Source organism: Coregonus lavaretus, assembly GCF_964263955.1.
Source record: "Coregonus lavaretus genome assembly, chromosome: 27".
NCBI classification, from domain to species: Eukaryota; Metazoa; Chordata; class Actinopteri; order Salmoniformes; family Salmonidae; genus Coregonus; species Coregonus lavaretus.
The window spans coordinates 40149254-40173970 of NC_140014.1; the positions used below are offsets into that span (position 1 = coordinate 40149254).

The 24717-nt window shown below is 46.5% G+C and overlaps 2 protein-coding genes across 3 annotated transcripts in view; one reads left to right on the forward strand and one right to left on the reverse strand.

The window, feature by feature from the left end:
* The window catches only part of LOC311102334 (synaptosomal-associated protein 25-B-like), a gene marked incomplete at both ends in the record, with an annotated part of 31411 nt that extends 29850 nt beyond the window's left edge, over nt 1-1561 (forward strand). For both annotated transcript variants that reach the window (XM_084143642.1, XM_084143641.1), the window contains 3 exons: nt 950-1069; nt 1187-1331; nt 1499-1561. In XM_084143642.1, the coding sequence (XP_083999768.1) occupies nt 950-1069; nt 1187-1331; nt 1499-1561 (328 nt within the window). The remainder of the gene's footprint in view (nt 1-949; nt 1070-1186; nt 1332-1498) is intronic.
* A 13225-nt stretch (nt 1562-14786) lies between these two features.
* Nucleotides 14787-24717, reverse strand: part of LOC311103011 (calpain-1 catalytic subunit-like) — a 39660-nt gene continuing 29729 nt past the window's right edge. Inside the window, exons 20-22 of the mRNA XM_084144505.1 lie at nt 22726-22842; nt 16507-16559; nt 14787-15620 (exon numbers count right to left, since the gene is read on the reverse strand). Of these exons, the coding sequence (XP_084000631.1) occupies nt 15594-15620; nt 16507-16559; nt 22726-22842 (197 nt within the window). The 3' untranslated portion in view covers nt 14787-15593. The remainder of the gene's footprint in view (nt 15621-16506; nt 16560-22725; nt 22843-24717) is intronic.

Consider the following 24717-nt stretch of genomic DNA (forward strand, 5'->3'; position numbering starts at 1 on the left):
ATTTTTATTTTTACTAATTATCACTTGCACAGTGTTACACACATTGCAGCAGTGATTCTGCTAGCACCACGGCATGACCTCACTTTTTAGTCCCTGCAGCTGTAAACACGTTTTTTTTTCACTTTACTTTTATCATGTGAATGTATTTATCCATTTCCATGTGATTCTGTAACTCAGTATCATTAACTATCATGCTCACTCTGGGTTATTTCTGATGCTTTGTGATCTAAACTGTTCCTCCAGTAATCAGATGGTGTGGATATGATGTGTGTCTGTCCTCCTGTCTGTCCTCCTGTCTGTCCTCCTGTCTCCCTGTCTGTCCTCCTGTCCTCCTGTCTCCCCTCCTGTCTGTCCTCCTGTCTGTCCTCCTGTCTGTCCTCCTGTCTCCCCCCCTGTCTGTCCTCCTGTCTGTCCTCCTGTCTGTCCTCCTGTCTGTCCTCCTGTCTCCCCTCCTGTCTGTCCTCCTGTCTGTCCTCCCTTCTCCCTGTCTGTCCTCCTGTCTGTCCTCCTGTCCTCCTGTCTGTCTTCCTGTCTGTGTGTGTTCTTACTCCTGTGTGTGTTCTGTATCTGTGTACAATGTGTTCTCCTTGTGTGTCTAACCCCCCTGCCTGCCTGTCTGTCTGTGTTGTCTTCTACTTGGTGTTCTGTGTGTTTAATGTGTTTGTGCTGGTGGGAGGGTTAATGTCTCTTCTAGCTACAAGTCTATAAAGAACACATAGACACAGTAAATACACTAGAATTGATCAGTTGTTCATTGATAGACCTAACATATATAACGTATATATATATATATATGTCCCTAAGATATCATTGGCATGCTTTGTTGGTGGGCCGCCTTGCTGTCACTATGCATGGCTTTTGTCATATTTCTATTACATCAAATTACAGTTTACATGCACACAAACACACACACACCTCTACACACCCTGACTGGCGTGTGTCCCTGCAGGATAAAGGGTGGGGGCCAGGCGTGGGGGGCCAACCAGGATGGAGTGGTGAACAGTCAGCCAGGGGCCCGTGTGGTGGACGAACGTGAACAGATGGCCATCAGTGGAGGCTTCATCCGCAGGTGAGTGTGTTCATGTATTAGTAAGAGTGTGTGTGTGTGTGTGTGTGTCTGTGTGGACTCCCTCTGCCACTCCAAGGCTACCGTTAGTTTCATGGAATATCCGATGTGTGTTTCCAGGGTAACAGACGACGCCCGGGAGAATGAGATGGATGAGAACCTGGAGCAGGTGGGTGGGATCATCGGTAACTTGCGTCACATGGCCCTGGACATGGGTAACGAGATCGACACCCAGAACCGCCAGATCGACAGGATCATGGACAAGGTACTATCCATTATTTTGACGATGACAATCAATCAATACATTTTCAGTGTTAGCGATTGGCAGCCCATCCTTGAGTTGACAATCCACAGTCTTGATTTATTGATTGGTAGTTGATTGCTTGAATGATTTCATTTCATAACATCTCAACTCTCTCTCTCTCACCTCAGGCTGATTCCAACAAGACCAGGATTGATGAAGCCAACCAGCGTGCCACAAAGATGTTAGGCTAAGCTGCAGCGTCAAGTGCTTTAAACCCCCGACCCCAAAACCCCCATCACCATCCCTGCACCCCTCTCAAGCATGTCACGGGACGGTGCAAACATGCTTTTATCATGGTACTTTTGCTGCGTTCATAACCAAGTGGGAAGTTGGTATTTACCACATACGACAGGAAAAAATCCGCTTGAACGCCTCTCCAACTGGGAAACACGTCTATCATCCTGAGCTCCCACTACTCCCACATGATGACCTCTGACCCCACCTACAAAGGAAATTACCTTGATAACAGCATTTTCGGCAGTTAAATGTAACAAAACATTATTTATAAAAAGCTATATATTAATATGGTTTTTGAACACAATCATTTGTTTACCAGCATGATGGCTGTACTTTTAGTTTATGGTTAAAGCAGCTTGTTGGCCATTAGCCAATCTGCGTTTCTCAACGTGGTCAATGCATGTGAATGCATCCAACTAGTATTTACGACTTCACAATTGGTAATTACCATCTTCCCACTTGGTAATTACTACCTTCTCACTTGGTAATTACTACCTTCCTACTTGGTTATGAATGTAGCATTACTCAGTAGGTTTGCACACATGCACATATCAGACCCCCCCCCCCCCTCTCCTCTTCCTCCTTCTCCTCTTCTTCCTGTTGTAAATGTTGTTCTGTGTCGTCGGCCTTTGGCTTTTATTTAAATGATAGTTATGGTTAATCGTCTCATCCTCTACCCCCATTCTCTCTCCTCCTAAAGTTGTTCCTCTACCCTACATTCTGTCTCTCCTCCTAAAGTTGTTCCTCTACCCCCCATTCTCTCTCCTCCTAAAGTTGTTCCTCTACCCCATTCTCTCTCCTCCTAAAGTTGTTCCTCTACCCCCATTCTCTCTCCTCCTAAAGTTGTTCCTCTACCCCCATTCTCTCTCCTCCTAAAGTTGTTCCTCTACCCCCCATTCTCTCTCCTCCTAAAGTTGTTCCTCTACGCCCATTCTCTCTCCTCCTAAAGTTGTTCCTCTACCCCATTCTCTCTCCTCCTAAAGTTGTTCCTCTACCCTCCATTCTCTCTCCTCCTAAAGTTGTTCCTCTACCCCCATTCTCTCTCCTCCTAAAGTTGTTCCTCTACCCTCCATTCTCTCTCCTCCTAAAGTTGTTCCTCTACCCCCATTCTCTCTCCTCCTAAAGTTGTTCCTCTACCCCCATTCTCTCTCCTCCTAAAGTTGTTCCTCTACCCCCATTCTCTCTCCTCCTAAAGTTGTTCCTCTACCCCCATTCTCACTCCTCCTAAAGTTGTCACTCTACCCTCCATTCTGTCTCTCCTCATAAAGTTGTTCCTCTACCCTCCATTCTCTCTCCTCCTAAAGTTGTCCCTCTACCCTCCATTCTGTCTCTCCTCCTAAAGTTGTTCCTCTACCCTCCATTCTGTCTCTCCTCCTAAAGTTGGTCCTCTACCCCCATTCTCTATCCTCCTAAAGTTGTTCCTCTACCCTCCATTCTGTCTCTCCTCCTAAAGTTGTTCCTCTACCCTCCATTCTCTCTCCTCCTGAAGTTGTTTCTCTACCCTCCATTCTGTCTCTCCTCCTAAAGTAGTTCCTCTACCCCCATTCTCTCTCCTCCTAAAGTTGTTCCTCTACCCCATTCTCTCTCCTCCTAAAGTTGTTCCTCTACCCTCCATTCTGTCTCTCCTCCTAAAGTTGTTCCTCTACCCCCATTCTCTCTCCTCCTAAAGTTGTTCCTCTACCCTCCATTCTCTCTCCTCCTAAAGTTGTTCCTCTACCCCCATTCTCTCTCCTCCTAAAGTTGTTCCTCTACCCTCCATTCTCTCTCCTCCTAAAGTTGTTCCTCTACCCCCCATTCTGTCTCTCCTCCTAAAGTTGTTCCTCTACCCTCCATTCTCTCTCCTCCTAAAGTTGTTCCTCTACCCTCCATTCTCTCTCCTCCTGAAGTTGTTCCTCTACCCTCCATTCTCTCTCCTCCTAAAGTTGTTCCTCTACCCTCCATTCTCTCTCCTCCTAAAGTTGTTCCTCTACCCTCCATTCTGTCTCTCCTCCTAAAGTTGTTCCTCTACCCTCCATTCTCTCTCCTCCTGAAGTTGTTCCTCTACCCTCCATTCTCTCTCCTCCTGAAGTTGTTCCTCTACCTCCATTCTCTCTCCTCCTAAAGTTGTTCCTCTACCCCCATTCTCTCTCCTCCTGAAGTTGTTCCTCTACCCTCCATTCTCTCTCCTCCTAAAGTTGTTCCTCTACCCTCCATTCTCTCTCCTCCTAAAGTTGTCCCTCTACCCTCCATTCTCTCTCCTCCTAAAGTTGTTCCTCTACCCTCCATTCTCTCTCCTCCTAAAGTTGTTCCTCTACCCCCATTCTCTCTCCTCCTGAAGTTGTTCCTCTACCCTCCATTCTCTCTCCTCCTAAAGTTGTTCCTCTACCCTCCATTCTCTCTCCTCCTAAAGTTGTTCCTCTACCCTCCATTCTGTCTCTCCTCCTAAAGTTGTTCCTCTACCCTCCATTCTCTCTCCTCCTGAAGTAGTTCCTCTACCCTCCATTCTCTCTCCTCCTAAAGTTGTTCCTCTACCCTCCATTCTCTCTCCTCCTGAAGTTGTTCCTCTACCCTCCATTCTGTCTCTCCTCCTAAAGTTGTTCCTCTACCCTCCATTCTGTCTCTCCTCCTAAAGTTGTCCCTCTACCCCCATTCTCTCTCCTCCTAAAGTTGTTCCTCTACCCCCATTCTCTCTCCTCCTAAAGTTGTCACTCTACCCTCCATTCTGTCTCTCCTCCTAAAGTTGTCCCTCTACCCCCATTCTCTCTCCTCCTAAAGTAGTTCCTCTACCCTCCATTCTCTCTCCTCCTAAAGTTGTTCCTCTACCCCCATTCTCTCTCCTCCTAAAGTTGTCACTCTACCCTCCATTCTGTCTCTCCTCCTAAAGCACCTGTGAAGATCTCTCTTTTTCTCTCTTTTTCTTTCTTACTCATTTTTGTTTCTTTTTTATAATCAGTATAAATGTATTATATCAACTGTTTTTACATCCTTACTCTGATACGACGGCTACTATTGCTTTACGTGAGCCGGACACTGCGTCACTACATGCGGTTTCTTCAATGAGTCAGTGTTATGTCCATGTCAGACACTGGTCCTCTGTTGCTGTTGTTATGATGCTAAGCGAGAAAAACTAACCATACAAGTCGGAACTCCCTTCTCACCAAACATTGTCACCTTCCTCCCAGACTCTCCTCCCAGACTCTCCCATTTCAAAAATAGCCACCTGGACAATGCACAACTGTACTGGGAACATGACCAGTGGTGCACCTCATTTTCAGCCATTCCCTCAATGTAAGTTATTTAGCATTATCATTGACGAAGATGAGCAGCAGTACACCATTGGTAGTTTATCTATAGTCCCTATACACATTGTGTACATGAGCCCAAGTGTCCCACCTAGGATTTGGCAGCACCATGCTCCAACCAACTGGACCATATCAACTCATTGTCAGGGGAAGAGAGTATGTAAATACCCCCAACCCCCCCTCCCCTCAGACAGGCCTGGAGATGGGAGGAGCTGGGAGGGGCTGGATGGAGGTGGGAGGGGCTGGAACTAAATGGAAAGGGCTGGAATGAGGTGGTAGGGTCTGGATCGAAATGGAAGGGGCTGGAATGAGGTGGGAGGAGGTGGGAGGGGCTGGAAGGAGGTGGGAGGGGCTGGAATGAGGTGGGAGGACATGGGAGGGGCTGGAAGGAAATGGGAGGGTCTGGAATGAGGTGGGAGGAGGTGGGAGGGGCTGGAAGGAGGTGGGAGAGGGAGAGAACAACAACAACCAGTCTGATTACTTAACCCAGGTGGGCTCCAATACCCAGGTGGGCTCCAATACCCAGGTGGGCTCCAATACCCAGGTGGGCTCCAATACCCAGGTGGGCTCCAATACCCAGGTGGGCTCCAATGCAGTAGCAGCCATTCATGGTTGGCCCATCAACCTCTGGTTATGTCCGGCTCAACCTCTCTGTCCTACTCCCATTGATGTACAATGGCCCATGTGTGTGTTATGCATGTCTGTCAGCAGATAGAACTCAGAATCTTATGAATAAATCATCTTCTAGAGCAAGACTAAAATCTGTAAGTAACATGTCCGCCACAGCATGCCCAGCATTATGTAGGACACTCCCAGCTGAGAGGATACCCTGCTTCCTGACACTCTTTTTGTTCACACATATCTTTCCAGACTGTGAGCATCATTGTAAAATAATACGGAAACATGCCAATAAAAACAACATGGCTGTAGAACAAAAATGTATTTCTTTTTTGTATTATTTCAAATGTATCAAGCTCGTAGAGAATGGTGGACTACTGTGTACATCCTGCAAAACTAGACTGGAGAAGCTAAAGGGTGAAGATTGATCATTACACTACACACCCACACAGGCTACACTCCACAGAGGGGAAGGAGAGGACTGACACTCCACAGAGGGGAAGGAGAGGACTGACACTCCACAGAGGGGAAGGAGAGGACTGACACTCCACAGAGGGGAAGGAGCGAACTGAAACTCCACAGAGGGGAAGGAGAGGACTGACACTCCACAGAGGGGAAGAAGAGGACTGACACTCCACAGAGGGGAAGGAGAGGACTGACACTCCACAGAGGGGAAGGAGAGGACTGACACTCCACAGAGGGGAAGGAGAGGACTGACACTCCACAGAGGGGAAGGAGAGGACTGACACTCCACAGAGGTGAAGGAGAGGACTGACACTCCACAGAGGTGAAGGAGAGGACTGACACTCCACAGAGGGGAAGGAGAGGACTGACACTCCACAGAGGGGAAGGGGAGGACTGACACTCCACAGAGGGGAAGGAGAGGACTGACACTCCACAGAGGGGAAGGAGAGGACTGACACTCCACAGAGGGGAAGGAGAGGACTGACACTCCACAGAGGTGAAGGAGAGGACTGACACTCCACAGAGGTGAAGGAGAGGACTGACACTCCACAGAGGGGAAGGAGAGGACTGACACTCCACAGAGGGGAAGGAGAGGACTGACACTCCACAGAGGGGAAGGAGAGGATTGACATTACACTGATGGATATACTCTTTGGACCCTGGCCTTAAGGTGGATTAGAGCTCGCTGTCACTAAGAACACACACACACTCCATCTCTCTCGCTCAAACACACACACACACTCATTTAAAAACACACCCAAACAGCTCATCCCTGAATCTTACATCCATGAGACAGGCTGATACAGTCATTTAAAAGTGGGATCATTTAAAACAGACATTTTAATTATGAAAATGTACATAATTGACCTTGAGCCTACTCTCAAATATTGAAAGGAAGGAAGACCAGTACATAGCCCCAAACATGTTTGGGACAGGGTTTGCTGATCAGTTCATAACCCCCAACATGTTTGGGACAGGGTTAGCTGACCAGTACATAACCCCCAACATGTTTGGGACATGGTTCGCTGACCAGTACATAACCCCCAACATGTTTGGGACATGGTTAGCTGACCAGTACATAACCCCCAACATGTTTGGGACAGGGTTAGCTGACCAGTTCATATACCCCAACATGTTTGGACCAACAACATCTATTGGAATGACAAATATCGACAAATGCAGCTTTTCATCAGAATTCACATCTCTGAAAGAGGCAGTTATTGCAGTATTACCATAAATTTGAGTCATTGATTTGCTATTGGTTTCTATCTGAACATTCCTTCCTGTTGAAAGTGCTCCAGGGTGGAGGTTGCCTGTAGGGTGATGCACTGAACAAAATCAACGCAGAAAAGTCTGAATACAAGAAGTCTATTGTCAATCTCCATACGTCCTGTACTTTTAGTTATACCACAGCATTGTTGAATACTTGTTTCTGATTGGCGAGAAGGGCATTCCAGAATGTACATTAAACCTCAAAGTCTAAGCCGTTGGGAGGAACCGTTAAGATATGGAACTGTTTTAAGATGGTAATACCATCGATCACTTAGCTAATTGATTTGGAATTTTAGGACCCCTTTAGCTATCAAAAAATTATATTAAACAATTATTTTATAAAATATTGAATTTGGCCTTTTCTACTCTAGCCCATAGAAACACATTGAATAACACATTCATTAATGGCAAAAAATAAATCATAAGGAATAAGGTTTTGAAGTGTCTGCCCTATATCTAGGACAGGTAAGAAAGCTCAGGAAATATATGTTTACACACATTTAACCCCTTATTTTTGTTTGCGCAAAACCACCTCCATGCTTCCATTAGTTTGTATGGGTTACCTTCAGACGAGTCCCGTGACACTTGGGGGTCATAGAGCAAAACAGAGAACACCATCGTCATAATAATAATAATAATAATAATATGCCATTTAGCAGACGCTTTTATCCAAAGCGACTTACAGTCATGCGTGCATACATTATATATTTTTTTGTGTATGGGTGGTCCCGGGGATCGAACCCACTACCTTGGCGTTACAAGCGCCGTGCTCTACCAGCTGAGCTACAGAGGACCACCCATGCATCGTCAGATGCTACGTTTTCATGAGAAGACCGATTTTCGGGATGTAGCTCGGCCACCTTCCACCGCAGATGCAGAAGGACGACATGGGCGGATGCTGTCGATTGAGATACAGCCCACACAAAAATATCTTTATCTTAAACTGACTGATTTTCATGGGGATTTTTAAATTACGTTATTTAGATTGATGCACGAGTATGTCAAAAATAATTATCGATTAAAACTATAATAATTTTTCGCCCGCGCTACAGACGGATAAAAATTGGTCCGCTGATACAGGACTAGTAAAGGCCCAGTGCACTACTTTTGTGAAAAAGTCATTCTGATTTTTTCAGGGGGTGCTGCAGCACCATCAGCACCCCTACCTCCTGCAGCACCATCAGCACCCCTACCTCCTGCAGCACCATCAGCACCCCTACCTCCTGCAGCACCATCAGCACCCCTACCTCCTGCAGCACTGATGTCAGACAGAATTGGGCGTCATCAGCTCACTGTTATGGACGTATCCAAATGCAGCTACTTTGTTGTTATTCTGGATGCAGAGGTTGTGACTGTGTTAGCCGTAGCTAGTTGGCTAGCTAGAAAAGGATAAGAACTGGCAAGGGAACAGAATGAACAACTGGGTCACATCCTTAATTAAAATATAGAACTAATCAAATGAACAACTGGGTCACATCCTTAATTAAAATATAGAACTAATCAAATGAACGACTGGGTCACATCCTTAATTAAAATATAGAACTAATCAAATGAACAACTGGGTCACATCCTTAATTAAAATATAGAACTAATCAAATGAACAACTGGGTCACATCCTTCATTAAAATATAGAACTAATCAAATGAACCACTGGGTCACGTCTCTAGCAACCAAAAGACACCATCTAAAGTACATATCCTTAAATACTTATTTTTATGCGCTCTAGAGAACAACATATACTTAGTTTTACCTGCATTCAGTACTAATTTCAGGTCAATAAAGTTTTTCTGTAAAAAAAAAATGAAGGCAGAATATAGTTCAGATAGAGCCTGGTCAACCGTGGGGGCAATAGCATATACAACAGTGTTGTGACTTGACTATAACATTAATCTGAAGACTGTTATTTCTCTAATTAACTAACTATGTTTAATTGTTACCCGATTAAATGAATCATGTTACAATTAACTCATTAGGATCTGGGGCACCACGAGAGTGGTTCTTTAAAGAGTCACCATCTCCCGAATTAAACTTTAAAAGGTCTTTACCTATCACTGTCACGCCCTGGCTCTGGGGACAATGTTATGTTGAGCCAGGGTGTGTAATTCTATGTTTGATTTTTCTATGTTGGTCTGAGTGACTCCCAATCAGAGGCAACGAGTGTCAGCTGGGTGTCTCTGATTGGGAGCCATATTTAACTGTCTGTCTTTCACGTTGTGTTTGTGGTTTCTTGTTCGTGTTGGTGTGTGTTTAACCATAGACGTCACGTTTTTCGTTTGTTGTTTGGATCGTGTGATCATTTAATAAATATAATATGTTCACCCGCAACGCTGCGCCTTGGTCTCTCCATGACGATCGTGACACCGACTTGCCAAAACTATAGTTTGTTAACAAGAAATTGGTGGTGTGGTTGAAAAACTAGTTTTAATGACTCCAACCTAAGTGTAAGTAAACTTCCGACTTCAACTGTATATTATTTTATTGTGTTACTTTCTTTTTTACTTTAGTTTATTTAGTAAATATTTTCTTAACTCTTATTTTTCTTAAAACTGCATTGTTGGTTAAGGGCTTGCAAGTAAGCATTTCACGGTAAGGTTGTATTCGGCGCACGTGACAAATAAAATGTCATTAGATTTTGATTTTATTAATACTGTTATTTCCCTACCCTTATTGACATGGTGAATAAAGGAAGACTATGCTTTCATTTTCAATTAAGACACAATGAAGACATTGTTAGAGATTTAATGTATGATTTTATATGGTTTGTATCTCTGTATTATAGCAAGTCAAATAAATATTTGTGCAAACTGGAAGTGAGACTTCTTTCCCAATGATTTCCTAAGGCGGAGGTATTTAGTCAGTTATCAGTTAGTCCATGCCAAGGTTAGATGGGGCTGAATGACAACACCACACACAACTGCAATGCAATTTATTAATCTCATTGGTACATGACTGTTCAGTCTGTTGAATATTCCATAAATGAAAACATAGATTTCTTGGCTGAATTAAGGTTTTATTAAACCTTCAAAACAGGGGGACACCTGTACAATAAAGGAAGTTTATCAAATAAAGTCATTGACAGTAAAAGTAATTCACTACATCGATTATAGTCACAGCCTCTCCCCTTCATTTGTGTAACTGGGTAAATGGAATGGAGAAATGCTTTACAATAGGCAGGGTGGGGATCAACAGGCGGAATGCGTCCCAAAGGGTACCCTATTCCCTATAACGTTTCCCTGTATATTGCAGTACTTTTGACGAGAACTCTATGGGCCCTGGTCAACATTAGTGTACTATGTATAGGGAATAGGGTGCCATTTGGGACACATTTCATCTGTTGATGAAGCCATCTGAAATCAATGGCTGCATACCAGCTGTCCATCCCTCTCCTCATGGATATCCAAGCATTGGCTAGGGGGAAGCATTGGCTAGGTGGAAGCATTGGTTAGGCAGAAGCATTGGTTAGGCGGAAGCATTGATTAGGCGGAAGCATTGGTTAGGGGAAGCATTGGTTAGGGGAAGCATTGGCTAGGTGGAAGCATTGGCTAGGTGGAAGCATTGGCTAGGTGGAAGCATTGGCTAGGTGGAATCATTGGCTAGGTGGAAGCATTGGCTAGGTGGAAGTATTGGTTAGGTGGAAGCATTGGCTAGGTGGAAGCATTGGCTAGTTGGAAGCATTGGCTAGGTGGAAGCATTGGCTAGGTGGAAGCATTGGCTAGGTGGAAGCATTGGTTTGAGCTACTTTAAGCCATGGTTAAATCCCTGAGACAAGAAGAAATGTGCAAGTCCACACTTTGGGAGAAGGACAATGGATATGCAGCCAATGTTTAATGGTCACACACCTTTGAGTCATTAGTAAAAAGGGTTATTCTATAAAAGGGTAAATAATTGACAAGTTGTTGCAGTAGGTAGGTAGGACAATGGATCCAGAGCTGTATAAGTTCATTATGAACCAGAAGATTGTGGTAAACAGCGCCACACTCAGGCAGAAAACGGAATGTTCTATTCTCAGTAGTGTTGCTGTGGACACTGGATAATCTGACTAACACACACACACCTGTTTGACCTTGCTGTGATACTGTAGGCCTACTTATGTAACTTTTCTGAGTCAGGTAGCATTCAACGTCCTGCATTTGTGTTAGCCATGGCAACCAGCATTGTAAATAAAGAGATGTGCAGAAAGATAATCAACCTCTGTGTCTGTGTATCATTTCCCCTTAATGTATTTTTCATGTCAGCCAGGCCCATTTTTTCAAAGAAACACCATTTAATTCAGTCTCTAGTTGAGTAAAATATGTAGTTTTGTTCTGATCACAAGATAATCTAGAAATGTGCAGTAAACAGTGCCACACTCAGGCAGAAAACTGAATGTTCTTGTCACGGTTTCGGCCGAGGCTGCTCCTCCTCCTGGTTCGGGCAGGCTTCGGCGGTCGTCGTCCCCGGAGTACTAGCTACCATCGATCTATGTTTCATGTTCGTTTGGTTTTGTCTTTATGTTGTACACCTGTGTCTTGTTAGTCCTCGTTAGTGTCCTATTTAGTTCTCGTTGGTTGTGTTTGTCTTTGTGTGTGATTGCTCTTCTGTTTTCGTGTTGGAGCTACGTACTTCCCTCCAGTGTTTTGGAGAGGTTTTTCGCACATGTTAGTGCGCCGTTTGTTTGACGCCTGTGTGCGCCGTGATTTCGCCTTCGGGCTTATTGTGCTTATTTTCCACGTGAATATTGCACTAAAGTCTTTTGGACTGAGCTTCTGCGTCCTGCGCTTGATTCATGCACCACACCCACCTTCAGCACCCCTTGACAGTTCTAGTCTCAGCCAGGCCCATCTTTTAAAAGAAAACACAATTTAATTATACCTCTGTTTGTATTTCTAATGTATTCCAAACACTGGTGCTAACCAGATGATCCCAATAATGTAGGTAGTAAAGGATGCCCTCTGGTATGTTCTATTGCGTATTGCAAACTGTCTGGACTCATGGTTGTTTTTATGTATACCATTCATAATATTTTACTTATTAAGTCAAAGACTAAATTAACTGCAATATACTGGTCTCAAATATATTAGCATAACTAGGCTACACAGAACCACGGTGGACCCATTGTGGAGAACCACGGTGGAGTTTTTTTTTCTCCTATTAAAACTGTCCCAGTACAACATGACAAGTTCTGCCCACTGGGGCTTATGGAGCGCTATAAAGTAAGCGGTCCTATCATCATATGGCTCTATTATCTCACCACATAATAATAATAATAAATAATAATAATATTACGGCGCGCTATTATTCTTTATATAATTTGTCAACTACTGCTTTAGACTGCCTACTATCTATGATGATAATCTTCATAGTTAACTACTGCTTTAGACTGCCTACTATCTGTGATGATAATCTTCATAGTTAAATACTGCTTTAGACTGCCTGCGATCTATCATGATAATCTTCATAGTTAACTACTGCTTTAGACCGCCTACTATCTGTGATGATAATCTTCATAGTTAACTACTGCTTTAGACTGCCTACTATCTGTGATGATAATCTTCATAGCTAACTACTGCTTTAGACCGCCTACTATCTGTGATGATAATCTTCATAGTTAACTACTGCTTTAGACTGCCTACTATCTGTGATGATAATCTTCATAGTTAACTACTGCTTTAGAATGCCTACTATCTGTGATGATAATCTTCATAGTTATACTGCCGTATCGTAGCGAGAGTTGCTGAAAAAATAACTTGTCTTTGCAATGATAATGAGAAAACCATCCCCATTTTGACTGCCTGGATGTGTCTTCCTTGTGTTTGATATAAGTAGCCTTGCACAAGCCTTGGCATGTGCGCTCCAGAATGGCTCATAGCAGCGGCTCAAGTTTGATATGCATGCCTAAATATACTGTCACAACAGACAACAACGTTTGTACACTTTTGTGTAGGCTACAACGTGAAAAAATGACATGAAATCGCGCTTGAGGCATGGATAGTTCGAACATGAAGACTATATCTTTAGTGTAGCCTACAACATTAAGACTATATATTTAGTGTAGCCTGCAACATGAAGACTATATATTTAGTGTAGCCTACAACATGAAGACTGTATCTTTAGTGTAGCCTACAACATGAAGACTATATCTTTAGTGAAGCCTACAACATGAAGACTATATATTTAGTGTAGCCTGCAACATGAAGACTGTATATTTAGTGTAGCCTACAACATGAAGACTATATCTTTAGTGTAGCCTACAACATGAAGACTATATATTTAGTGTAGCCTACAACATGAAGACTATATATTTAGTGTAGCCTACAACATGAAGACTATATCTTTAGTGAAGCCTACAACATGAAGACTATATATTTAGTGTAGCCTGCAACATGAAGACTATATCTTTAGTGTAGCCTACAACATAAAGACTATATCTTTAGTGTAGCCTACAACATGAAGACTATATATTTAGTGTAGCCTGCAACATGAAGACTATATCTTTAGTGTAGCCTACAACATGAAGACTATATATTTAGTGTAGCCTGCAACATGAAGACTATATCTTTAGTGTAGCCTACAACATGAAGACTATATCTTTAGTATAGCCTACAACATAAAGACTATATCTTTAGTGTAGCCCACAACATAAATACTATATCTTTAGTGTAGCCTGCAACATGAAGAGAATATCTTTAGTGTAGCCTGCAACATGAAGACTATATATTTAGTGTAGCCTACAACATGAAGACTATATATTTAGTGTAGCCTACAACATGAAGACTATATATTTAGTGTAGCCTGCAACATGAAGACTATATATTTAGTGTAGCCTGCAACATGAAGACTATATCTTTAGTGTAGCCTACAACATGAAGACTATATATTTAGTGTAGCCTGCAACATGAAGACTATATATTTAGTGTAGCCTGCAACATGAAGACTGTATCTTTAGTGTAGCCTACAACATGAAGACTATATATTTAGTGTAGCCTACAACATGAAGACTATATATTTAGTGTAGCCTGCAACATGAAGACTATATATTTAGTGTAGCCTACAACATGAAGACAATATATATTTAGTGTAGCCTGCAACATGAAGACTGTATCTTTAGTGTAGCCTGCAACATGAAGACTATATCTTTAGTGTAGCCTGCAACATGAAGACTATATATTTAGTGTAGCCTGCAACATGAAGACTGTATCTCCTGCACATTGCGCATAATTCACCATATCAATAGCCACGTCAAGTCAGGGCAAGTCAGGTTCCAGAAAATCCGGAACCATAGCCACTCAGTAATGATTAATGATCTGGACAGATTTTGGGCACGTATTTAGTGAATTTAGTGAAAACTCTCGCTTTGCTTCTTCGCGCAAAACAAAGCGGCGCATGGACCATTTCAATAAGGGCTGTTGGTTGTCAAAGCTTGCGTCCATTTAGAAACTCCTTGGATGACAGCATAATCCTTTAAGAGCGAGCAACCCCGTTTTATGAATACACTGTAATACAATGAGGGTGTTATAAAGAGCAAACAAGGTGGAACAAGGAGTTTTTTGCTTCGTTTTTTATTCGCAAGTCTAATCCAATTCTTGTGTTGACAGTAGATAGCCTGGACATTGCTTCAAACCATGACCAACAAAATGATCACAGGAGAAGTTGTGTGACCGCATTTCTATTTAACAAAAAACCCTAATGTAAAACCCAACAACCAATATATCAGTACAGTTACATGGATAATGAAAGGTAGTAGACATTCTAAATATGCAGCGAATACATTACTAGACATCACAATGAAAATAGAATCCAACCTTGTTAGACGATAGTATAGAAAGAAAGTTTGAGTTTTGAATAGTTTACAGTCTAGTTACTCAGTGTTTTTAGTTCCAGCCCTGCACTATCACCCCTGTTTCAAATAAACCGCCGTCAGTCTAATCAGTTGTGTTAGTGCAGGGCTGGAACTAAAGCCGGCACGCATACATTAGTAGCTCTCCAGAACCATTGGAGATGGAGAACCCTGCCCTACACACACACACACAGTTAGGAATTAATAACCTACACATTATAGCCAGAAACAAAAATAAAACTTTATCACATTACCAGATATAAAATATAATGTACCAGATGTGTACCAGAATGTAACCCATTATGTTTTATAGCCTATGAACCCTTCAATTTCAAGAGCACCGTCATTTACTAAGCACCCATCTTGAGTGCTCTCTTTAAACTGCAGAGGCTTCACATCTCGAAGTGTAACAAATCACCCTGAAATTGCTGCTTCACAAATGAATGATTTGTCCAGCAAAGAACCACCCTCAGCACTTTTTCAAATCTCACGATTCCAAATGAAGTCTTCTGTCCATCCTATTTGGTCTGCAGCTTATGTATACATAGAGATGTACATCCACTGAAAAAAATATTCAAGAAACATCATGTAATAGTGTATATAATAGTATGAGGTTAAGTTTGGCCTCTGAATGGACCTCTTCCAATAAGAAATGTCCCCAAATGAAATCCAATAAATCTCCAGTTGTTCTCTATTGTCTGAGAGCTAAAGGTAGACAATTAAAAATGTGTGCCGGCTCATAACATTGGATAAACTCAAAGGTCAAAACGAATTGCTAAGGTGAAATATGGCTGTATCAGATCTGATTGAATCTCTGTTTTAGGAAGACTTAGGCCTGGATTGAATTGCAACCGCCATGGCAATGTTTATGTGGATGAAGTATCTTGGATTGAATGGAAATGAATACTGTCTGCACGCATATGTGACCTTTGAATAACACAGAGCTTTATGTTGTTTCATAACATACAATCATGGAAAGGTTTGCTGCGATTGAGACCAATTGAACCAAGGCTTGTAGGCTTCATTCCAGCACAGCACTGACACGCCTGATTAAAATTTTCAATCAATCATAGTCTTCAGTCTGGACCATGATTGACTGAATCAGGTGTGTTAATGCATGGTTGGAGCAAAAGCATACGTAGTACTGCAGGACAGGAGAGATAGCCTGGACACCCAGTACTGCAGGACTGGAGAGATAGCCTGGACACCCAGTACTGCAGGACTGGAGAGATAGCCTGGACACCCAGTACTGCAGGACTGGAGAGATAGCCTGGACACCCAGTACTGCAGGACTGGAGAGATAGCCTGGACACCCAGTACTGCAGGACTGGAGAGATAGCCTGGACACCCAGTACTGCAGGACTGGAGAGATAGCCTGGACACCCAGTACTGCAGGACTGGAGTTGAAATCCCCTGGTGATGAGTAAATTTATTAACTGTTCATTACCTCATTCTCTTGAAGAGATATGGCCCCTCCATCATTGAGTTGTCTGAATATTTCTGTTGAGAAGGGCATGAATGACATTATTTACAATGTAGATAAACAGTACAAAGGCCATGGCTTCAAACCCTCATCTAGCACAGGGTTTCCCAAAGTCGGTCCTGCCCCCCCGTTTTGTTTTTTGCCCTAGAACTACACAGCTGATTTAAATAACCAACTCATTATCAAGCTATGATTATTTGAATCAGCTGTGTAGTGCTATGGCAAAAACCAAAACGTGCACCCGGGGGGGGTGTCATGAGCCTCTCACTCCACCGGGTTACCACCTTAATTTTCTTCCACTCTGCTCACCACTCTCTCTACTCAGCCTAACTAGCTCCACCTGTCCCTGCTCTGCTCTGCTCTAATTACTCTGCCAGCTGCGCTGCATTACCCACTACCTCTCCCAGTATTTAAGGCCCTGTCTTTCAGCTCTCCGGTGTCAGATCGTCTGCAAAGCTCACACCCGGAACCTGTTTGCTCGCGCTTCTGGCTCACCCTGGTTTTGTGACCCCGGACCTGCCTGATTTTTGGATACTCTTCTGCCCCAGGAGATCCAGACCTGCTTCTGCCATTACGACTCCTGACTACTCTTCAATCCCGGTAACTCTGACCAGCCTTCTGCCTTGCTACTACGTATTTTGGATTTCCCTTGAACTGTACTGCTGCCTTGTTTCATTCCGCCCTGTTGTGTCTGTGTCTCCCCCCCCCAGGACTTCTGGACCACCCACCACCGGCTTCATAGGACGCATCGCTGCCACTGGGGGGGGCACAGACCCAGCACATTGGACGGGATCCCTGTTACCCCTGGAGCCTTCATTCACTCCCTACTTCCCTTTTCCCTTAAGTTTTAATAAACTTTCTGGTGTGACGCAATTGTGGTCCTCTGGTCGTCTGTCTGAACCGTGACAGTACGATCTGACCATTATGGACTCAGCGCACACTTTCCCCGACATGGAAACCGATGAGCATGAGCAGCAGTTCCAGCAGCAGCAACAACAACTCGCCATGATCATTCAACTCCTCACCAACCTTACCCCAGCCAGTCTGCCCACCAGCCCTGCCCCCGAGTTACCTGCCCCGGTCATTGCAGCCGCTGCTCCGGAACCCAAGATTGGAAACCCCGAGCGGTTCAACGGCGACTCAACCCAGGTCCGGCCATTCCTGACTAGCTGCCGACTTCAGTTCTCCTTGCAGCCAAGGACCTTCGCCACGGAGGGGGCTAAAGTTGGGTATGCCATCACTCACCTGACGGGCCGAGCTCGACTCTGGGGAACAGCAGAGTTCGAACGTCAAACCCCCGCATGTGCAACCTTCGACCTGTTTGCTGAGGAGATGCTGAAGGTGTTTGACCTGGATTCACCAACCGCAGAGGCGTCTCGTGAACTGTTCAGTATTCGACAAGGCAGACGTACAGTCGCAGACCATTCCATCGACTTCCGAACCCTGGCTAGACGAAGTTCTTGGAACACACCATCGTTGGTGGACGCGTTCTTCCATAGTTTGGCTGACTATATCAAGGACGAGTTGGTCTCCCATGAACTGCCTTCCACTCTTGATGAAGCCATCGCACTGACTGTCAGGATCGACAGAAGGATACAGACCCGTCGTCGTGAGAGGGGGCGCCAAGGTCCACCTACTACCGGCATTCGGAGAGATCCGACTGGGCTCCTGTCATCTACTGCCACTCACCCAGGTCAGTTTGATCAGTCTGAGCCTATGGAGATTGGGCGAGCCTCTCTCACTCCTGCAGAGCGCCAGCGCCGCTTCACCTCAAACCTCTGCCTCTATTGTGGAGGTGATGGACATCGTGTGGTAACCTGCCCTTTAAAGGGCCGAAGCTCACCGGGCATAGGGGGAGTCCGGTTGAGTTCAATGACCATCCAGTCCTCCGACCGCAAACCCCTGCTGCAAGTTCACCTCCGCCTCTCTGACTCAACTCACACCCTGGCTGCTCTGGTGGATTCTGGCGCCGAAGCCAACATAATGGACATCAAGCTGGCACGCCAACTGGGACTGGAGAACCTCCGTTTGACACCTCCTATTCCTGCCCGGGCACTGGACGGACACTTACTCGGATCGGTCACTCATGTCACGGCCCCGGTCTCGATGGGTCTGTCCGGAAACCATCAAGAAACTATCCAGTTTCACCTGCTCCCCTCTCCAGGCCAACCCCTCATCCTGGGTTACCCATGGCTCCGCCGGCACAACCCTCAGCTCGACTGGGTGACCGGGGTGATCAGGGAGTGGGGAGAGGACTGCCACCGAACCTGCCTGCTTGCTGCCGCACTACCCCCTCGGCCAGTACCTACTAACTCCGCTCCTGACCTCTCCAATGTCCCAGAATGCTACCATGGTCTCAGAGAGGTGTTTAACAAAGCAAGAGCCACATCTCTGCCCCCTCACCGACCGTACGACTGTGCCATCGACCTCCTCCCTGGAACAGCCCCTCCAAAGGGTCGTCTTTATTCATTGTCTGCTCCTGAAAGAAAGTCCATGGAGGACTACATCAATGGCTCTCTGTCCGCAGGATTAATCCGTTCATCTTCATCTCCTGCTGGTGCTGGCTTCTTCTTTGTGGGGAAGAAGGACGGATCTCTTCGCCCCTGCATCGACTACAGGGGACTCAACGACATCACAGTGAAAAACCGTTACCCTCTGCCTCTGCTCACCTCTGCTTTTGAGTTGCTCCAGGGAGCCACTGTTTTTACCAAGTTGGATCTCAGAAACGCTTACCACCTAGTGCGGATCCGGGAGGGAGATGAATGGAAAACCGCATTCAATACACCAACAGGCCACTACGAGTATCTGGTTATGCCTTTTGGCCTCACCAATGCTCCTGCTGTGTTCCAGGCTCTAGTGAATGATGTACTGCGGGACATGTTAAACAAGTTTGTCTTCGTTTACCTGGATGACATCCTAATCTACTCCAGAAACCTGTCTGAACACACCCGCCATGTCCAGCAAGTCCTTCATCGTCTTCTGGAGAATTCCCTCTACGCCAAGGCAGAGAAATGTGAGTTTCACGTCAAGACAGTGGCCTTCCTGGGGTACATAGTGGCAGAGGGAAGTATCCAAATGGATCCTGCCAAAGTATCAGCAGTCACTTCATGGCCAGTTCCGGAGAACAGAAAGAAGCTGCAACAGTTTCTGGGGTTTGCTAACTTCTACAGAAAGTTTATCCGGAACTACAGTACCGTTGCTGCCCCTCTCACTGCTCTAACCAGCACCAAGCAACCCTTCACCTGGACCCCAGCAGCCGACAAAGCCTTCAGTACCCTCAAGGTGAGGTTCACCTCCGCTCCCATCCTCCAGATGCCTGATGTGGACCGGCAATTCATTGTGGAGGTGGACGCCTCGGATGTGGGAGTTGGTGCTGTGATTTCTCAGTGGGCTGCGGAGGATAGGAAGCTCCATCCCTGTGCCTTTTTCTCACGTCGGTTGTCCCCCTCTGAGTGCAATTACGACATAGGGAACCGTGAGCTGCTGGCTGTGAAGCTTGCCTTGGAGGAGTGGCGTCACTGGCTGGAGGGGTCCACCATTCCATTTCTCGTTTGGACCGATCATAAGAACTTGGAGTACATCCGCACGGCCAAACGGTTGAACTCCAGGCAGTCCCGCTGGGCCCTGTTCTTCACCAGGTTTAATTTCACTCTGTCATACCGGCCTGGATCACGCAACACCAAGCCAGACGCCCTCTCCCGTCAATTCCAGAAGGATGACACCCCCTCCAAGGACCCTGTGTCGATTCTGCCAAGTCCCTGCATCGTTGCAGCTCTGACCTGGGCTGTTGAGGAACAGGTGCTGGAGGCTCTCCGTAACCAGCCAGGTCCCAGCACTTGCCCAGCTGACCGCCTTTTTGTCCCCGAAGACCTGAGGTCCCAGGTCGTTCAGTGGGGACATGACTCCCGCCTAGCTTGTCACCCTGGCTCCACCCGCACTTACAACCTGCTCGCCCAGAGGTTCTGGTGGCCCTCTCTGAGAAGGGATGTACGGGAATTCGTCCAAGCCTGCCCCATCTGCAACCAACACAAGTCGTCCTGCCAGCCCCCAGCCGGATTGCTGCAGCCCCTGCCTGTGCCCAGACGTCCCTGGTCTCACATCGCCCTTGACTTTGTCACGGGGCTGCCCCCTTCAAGTGGCATGACCGTCATTCTCACCATTGTTGACCGTTTCAGCAAGATGGCACACTTCATTCCCCTCCCCAAGCTCCCAACCGCCAAGGAGACCGCCCAGGTGGTCCTGGAACACGTCTTCCGGATCCACGGACTGCCTAAGGATGTAGTTTCTGACCGTGGTCCACAATTCTCCTCCGCTTTTTGGAAGGAGTTCTGTCACCTGCTGGGAGCCACAGTCAGTCTGACTTCCGGATTCCATCCCCAATCCAATGGGCAGTCAGAGCGGGCTAATCAGGAGCTCGAGAAGGCACTGCGATGCATGACTTCACGCAACCCCCACTCCTGGTCGCAGCAATTGACATGGGTGGAGTACGCACACAATTCTCTGACCTGCTCTGCCATCGGTATGTCCCCTTTCCAATGTGTTTATGGATACCAGCCTCCTCTATTTGCCAGCCAGGAAGAGGAGGTTACTTGCCCATCTGCACTTGCTTTTGCCCGTCGATGTCGCCGCACCTGGTCACAAGCCCGAGCCACACTCCTCAGATCCGTTGCCAGCTACACTACCGGGGCCAACCGTCGGAGAATTCCTGCTCCCACCTACCATGTTGGTCAAAGGGTGTGGTTGTCATCGAGGAACCTGCCACTCAGGGTGGAGTCGCAGAAGCTGGCACCTCGGTTCATTGGCCCATTCCCTATCATAAGAGTGATTAGCCCAACTGCTGTCCGGCTCCAACTGCCTAATTCCCTGAGGGTGCACCCCACTTTCCATGTGTCTAAGATTAAGCCCATCCATGAGAGTCCGCTGGTCCCTGCTGCGCCTTGTCCTCCTCCTCCACGGCTCGTCGATGGTGGTCTGGTTTACACCGTCCGCCGCCTGCTTCGGTCCAGACGGAGGGGTAGGGGTCTCCAGTACCTCATTGACTGGGAGGGCTATGGACCTGAGGAAAGGACCTGGGTGCCAGCTAGTCGGATTGTGGATAGGACTCTCATCACCGCTTTCCACCAACGGCATCCTGATCAACCTGCAATCCGTAGGGGCCGCCCCAGAGGGGTCCCTAACCGTCCTGCCCGCTCGGCTTCCTGTCCTGTGCCTGATCCTGTCTCGGGACCTGTCCCATCTCCCGACCACGGCCCTCCGGCTTCCTCCGAGGATGAGGACGTTCACTCGGACCGTTCGGAGGAGTTCTAGCCCTCCTCCGGCTCCCCTCCTCCCGCCCGGCGTGGTGTTGCTCTTGGGACTTCTGGGGCCGTCCCTTGGGGGGGGGGTTCTGTCATGAGCCTCTCACTCCACCGGGTTACCACCTTAATTTTCTTCCACTCTGCTCACCACTCTCTCTACTCAGCCTAACTAGCTCCACCTGTCCCTGCTCTGCTCTGCTCTAATTACTCTGCCAGCTGCGCTGCATTACCCACTACCTCTCCCAGTATTTAAGGCCCTGTCTTTCAGCTCTCCGGTGTCAGATCGTCTGCAAAGCTCACACCCGGAACCTGTTTGCTCGCGCTTCTGGCTCACCCTGGTTTTGTGACCCCGGACCTGCCTGATTTTTGGATACTCTTCTGCCCCAGGAGATCCAGACCTGCTTCTGCCATTACGACTCCTGACTACTCTTCAATCCCGGTAACTCTGACCAGCCTTCTGCCTTGCTACTACGTATTTTGGATTTCCCTTGAACTGTACTGCTGCCTTGTTTCATTCCGCCCTGTTGTGTCTGTGTCTCCCCCCCCCAGGACTTCTGGACCACCCACCACCGGCTTCATAGGACGCATCGCTGCCACTGGGGGGGGCACAGACCCAGCACATTGGACGGGATCCCTGTTACCCCTGGAGCCTTCATTCACTCCCTACTTCCCTTTTCCCTTAAGTTTTAATAAACTTTCTGGTGTGACGCAATTGTGGTCCTCTGGTCGTCTGTCTGAACCGTGACAGGGGGGGGGCAGGACCGAGTTTTGGAAACCCTGATCTAGCAAACTAACTAGGATCATCCTGTGAGTGCCATGACAGCTATAATGAGGAATGTGTCTCGTGTGCAAAGATGTATTGTGAACTATTCAGATGTGGACTTACTGGTCATGCAGTCCATGCGTAGGACTAGGCTGATGAAACTCTCCAGGCTGATGTTTCCAGAACATCCACCGTAGCGCAGAGCCATCAGGTTTAGCATGTCATCACCCACCCTGATCCCTGAAGAGGAGAGGAGAGGCAGACTGGGTTCACATCTCACACCTTTAGTTCACTGTGTAAGACGTATTACGCATCAGCTATCATGTAAATGGCCTAATGTTTAGTCGTACCCTAATAGTAGAGGTATCTGCAGTGAGTGATATTATGATGGGTGTTGTGACAGGAATGAGGCAACTTATTTAATTAAATGCCACAAGTGTGGGGGGTTCAAAGAACAAACTAGCCTCCGTAAAAAGACACATGTTGTATTTGTATTTATTATGGATCCCCATTAGCTGCTGCCAAGGCAGCAACTAAGATTGCACTCAATGAGCTGTATAAGGCCATAACTAAACAGGAAAACGCTCATCCAGAGGCAGCGCTCCTAGTGGCTGGGGACTTTAATGCAGGGAAACTTAAATCTGTTCTACCTCATTTCTACCAGCATGTGAAATGTGCAACCCAGAGGGAAAAAAAACTCTAGACCACCTTTACTCCACACACAGAGATGCATACAAAGCTCTCCCTCGCCCTCCATTTGGCAAATCTGACCATAACTCTATCCTCCTGATTCCTGCTTATAAGCAAAAACGAAAGCAGGAAGCACCAGTGACTCGGTTAATAAAAAAGTGGTCAGATGACGCAGATGCTAAGCTACAAGACTGTTTTGCTAGTACAGACTGGAACATGTTCCGGGATTCTTCGGATAGCATTGAGGAGTACACCACATCAGTCACTGGCTTCATCAATAAGTGCATTGATGACGTCGTCCCCACAGTGACCGTACGTACATACCCCAACCAGAAGCCATGGATTACAGGCAACATCCGCACTGAGCTAAAGGCTAGAGCTGCCGCTTTCAAGGAGCGGATCTCTAACCCGGACGCTTATAAGAAATCCCGCTATGCCCTCAGACGAACCATCAAACAGGCAAAGAGTCAATACAGGACTAAGATTGAATCGTACTACACTGGCTCTGACGCTCATCGGATGTGGCAGGGCTTGAAAACTATTACAGACTACAAAGGGAAGCACAGCCGCGAGCTGCCCAGTGACACAAGCCTACCAGACGAGCTAAACCACTTCTATGCTCGCTTCAAGGCAAGCAACACGGAAGCATGCATGAGAGCACCAGCTGTTCCGGATTACTATGTGATCACGCTCTCCGTAGCCGATGTGAGTAAGACTTTTAAGCAGGTCAACATTCACAAGGCCGCAGGGCCAGACGGATTACCAGGACATGTACTCCGAGCATGTGCTGACCAACTGGCAAGGTTCTTCACCGACATTTTCAACATGTCCCTGACTGAGTCTGTAATACCAACATGTTTCAAGCAGACCACCATTCTCATCGACGGGGCTGTAGTGGAACAGGTTGAGAGCTTCAAGTTCCTTGGTGTCCACATCACCAACAAACTATCATGGTCAAAACACACCAAGACAGTCGTGAAGAGGGCACGACAAAGCCTATTCCCCCTCAGGAGACTGAAAAGATTTGGCATGGGTCCTCAGATATTCAAAAAGTTATACAGCTGCACCATCGAGAGCATCCTGACTGGTTGCATCACAGCCTGGTATGGCAACTGCTCGGCCTCCGACCGCAAGGCACTACAGAGGGTAGTGCGTACGGCCCAGTACATCACTGGGGCCAAGCTTCCTGCCATCCAGGACCTCTATACCAGGCGGTGTCAGAGGAAGGCCCTCAGAATTGTCAAAGACTTCAGCCACCCTAGTCATAGACTGTTCTCTCTGCTACGGTACCGCACGGCAAGCGGTACCGGAGCGCCAAGTCTAGGTTCAAAGGCTTCTCAACAGCTTCTACCCCCAAGCCATAAGACTCCTGAACAGCTAATCATGGCTACCTGGACTATTTGCACTGCCCCCCCACCCCCACCC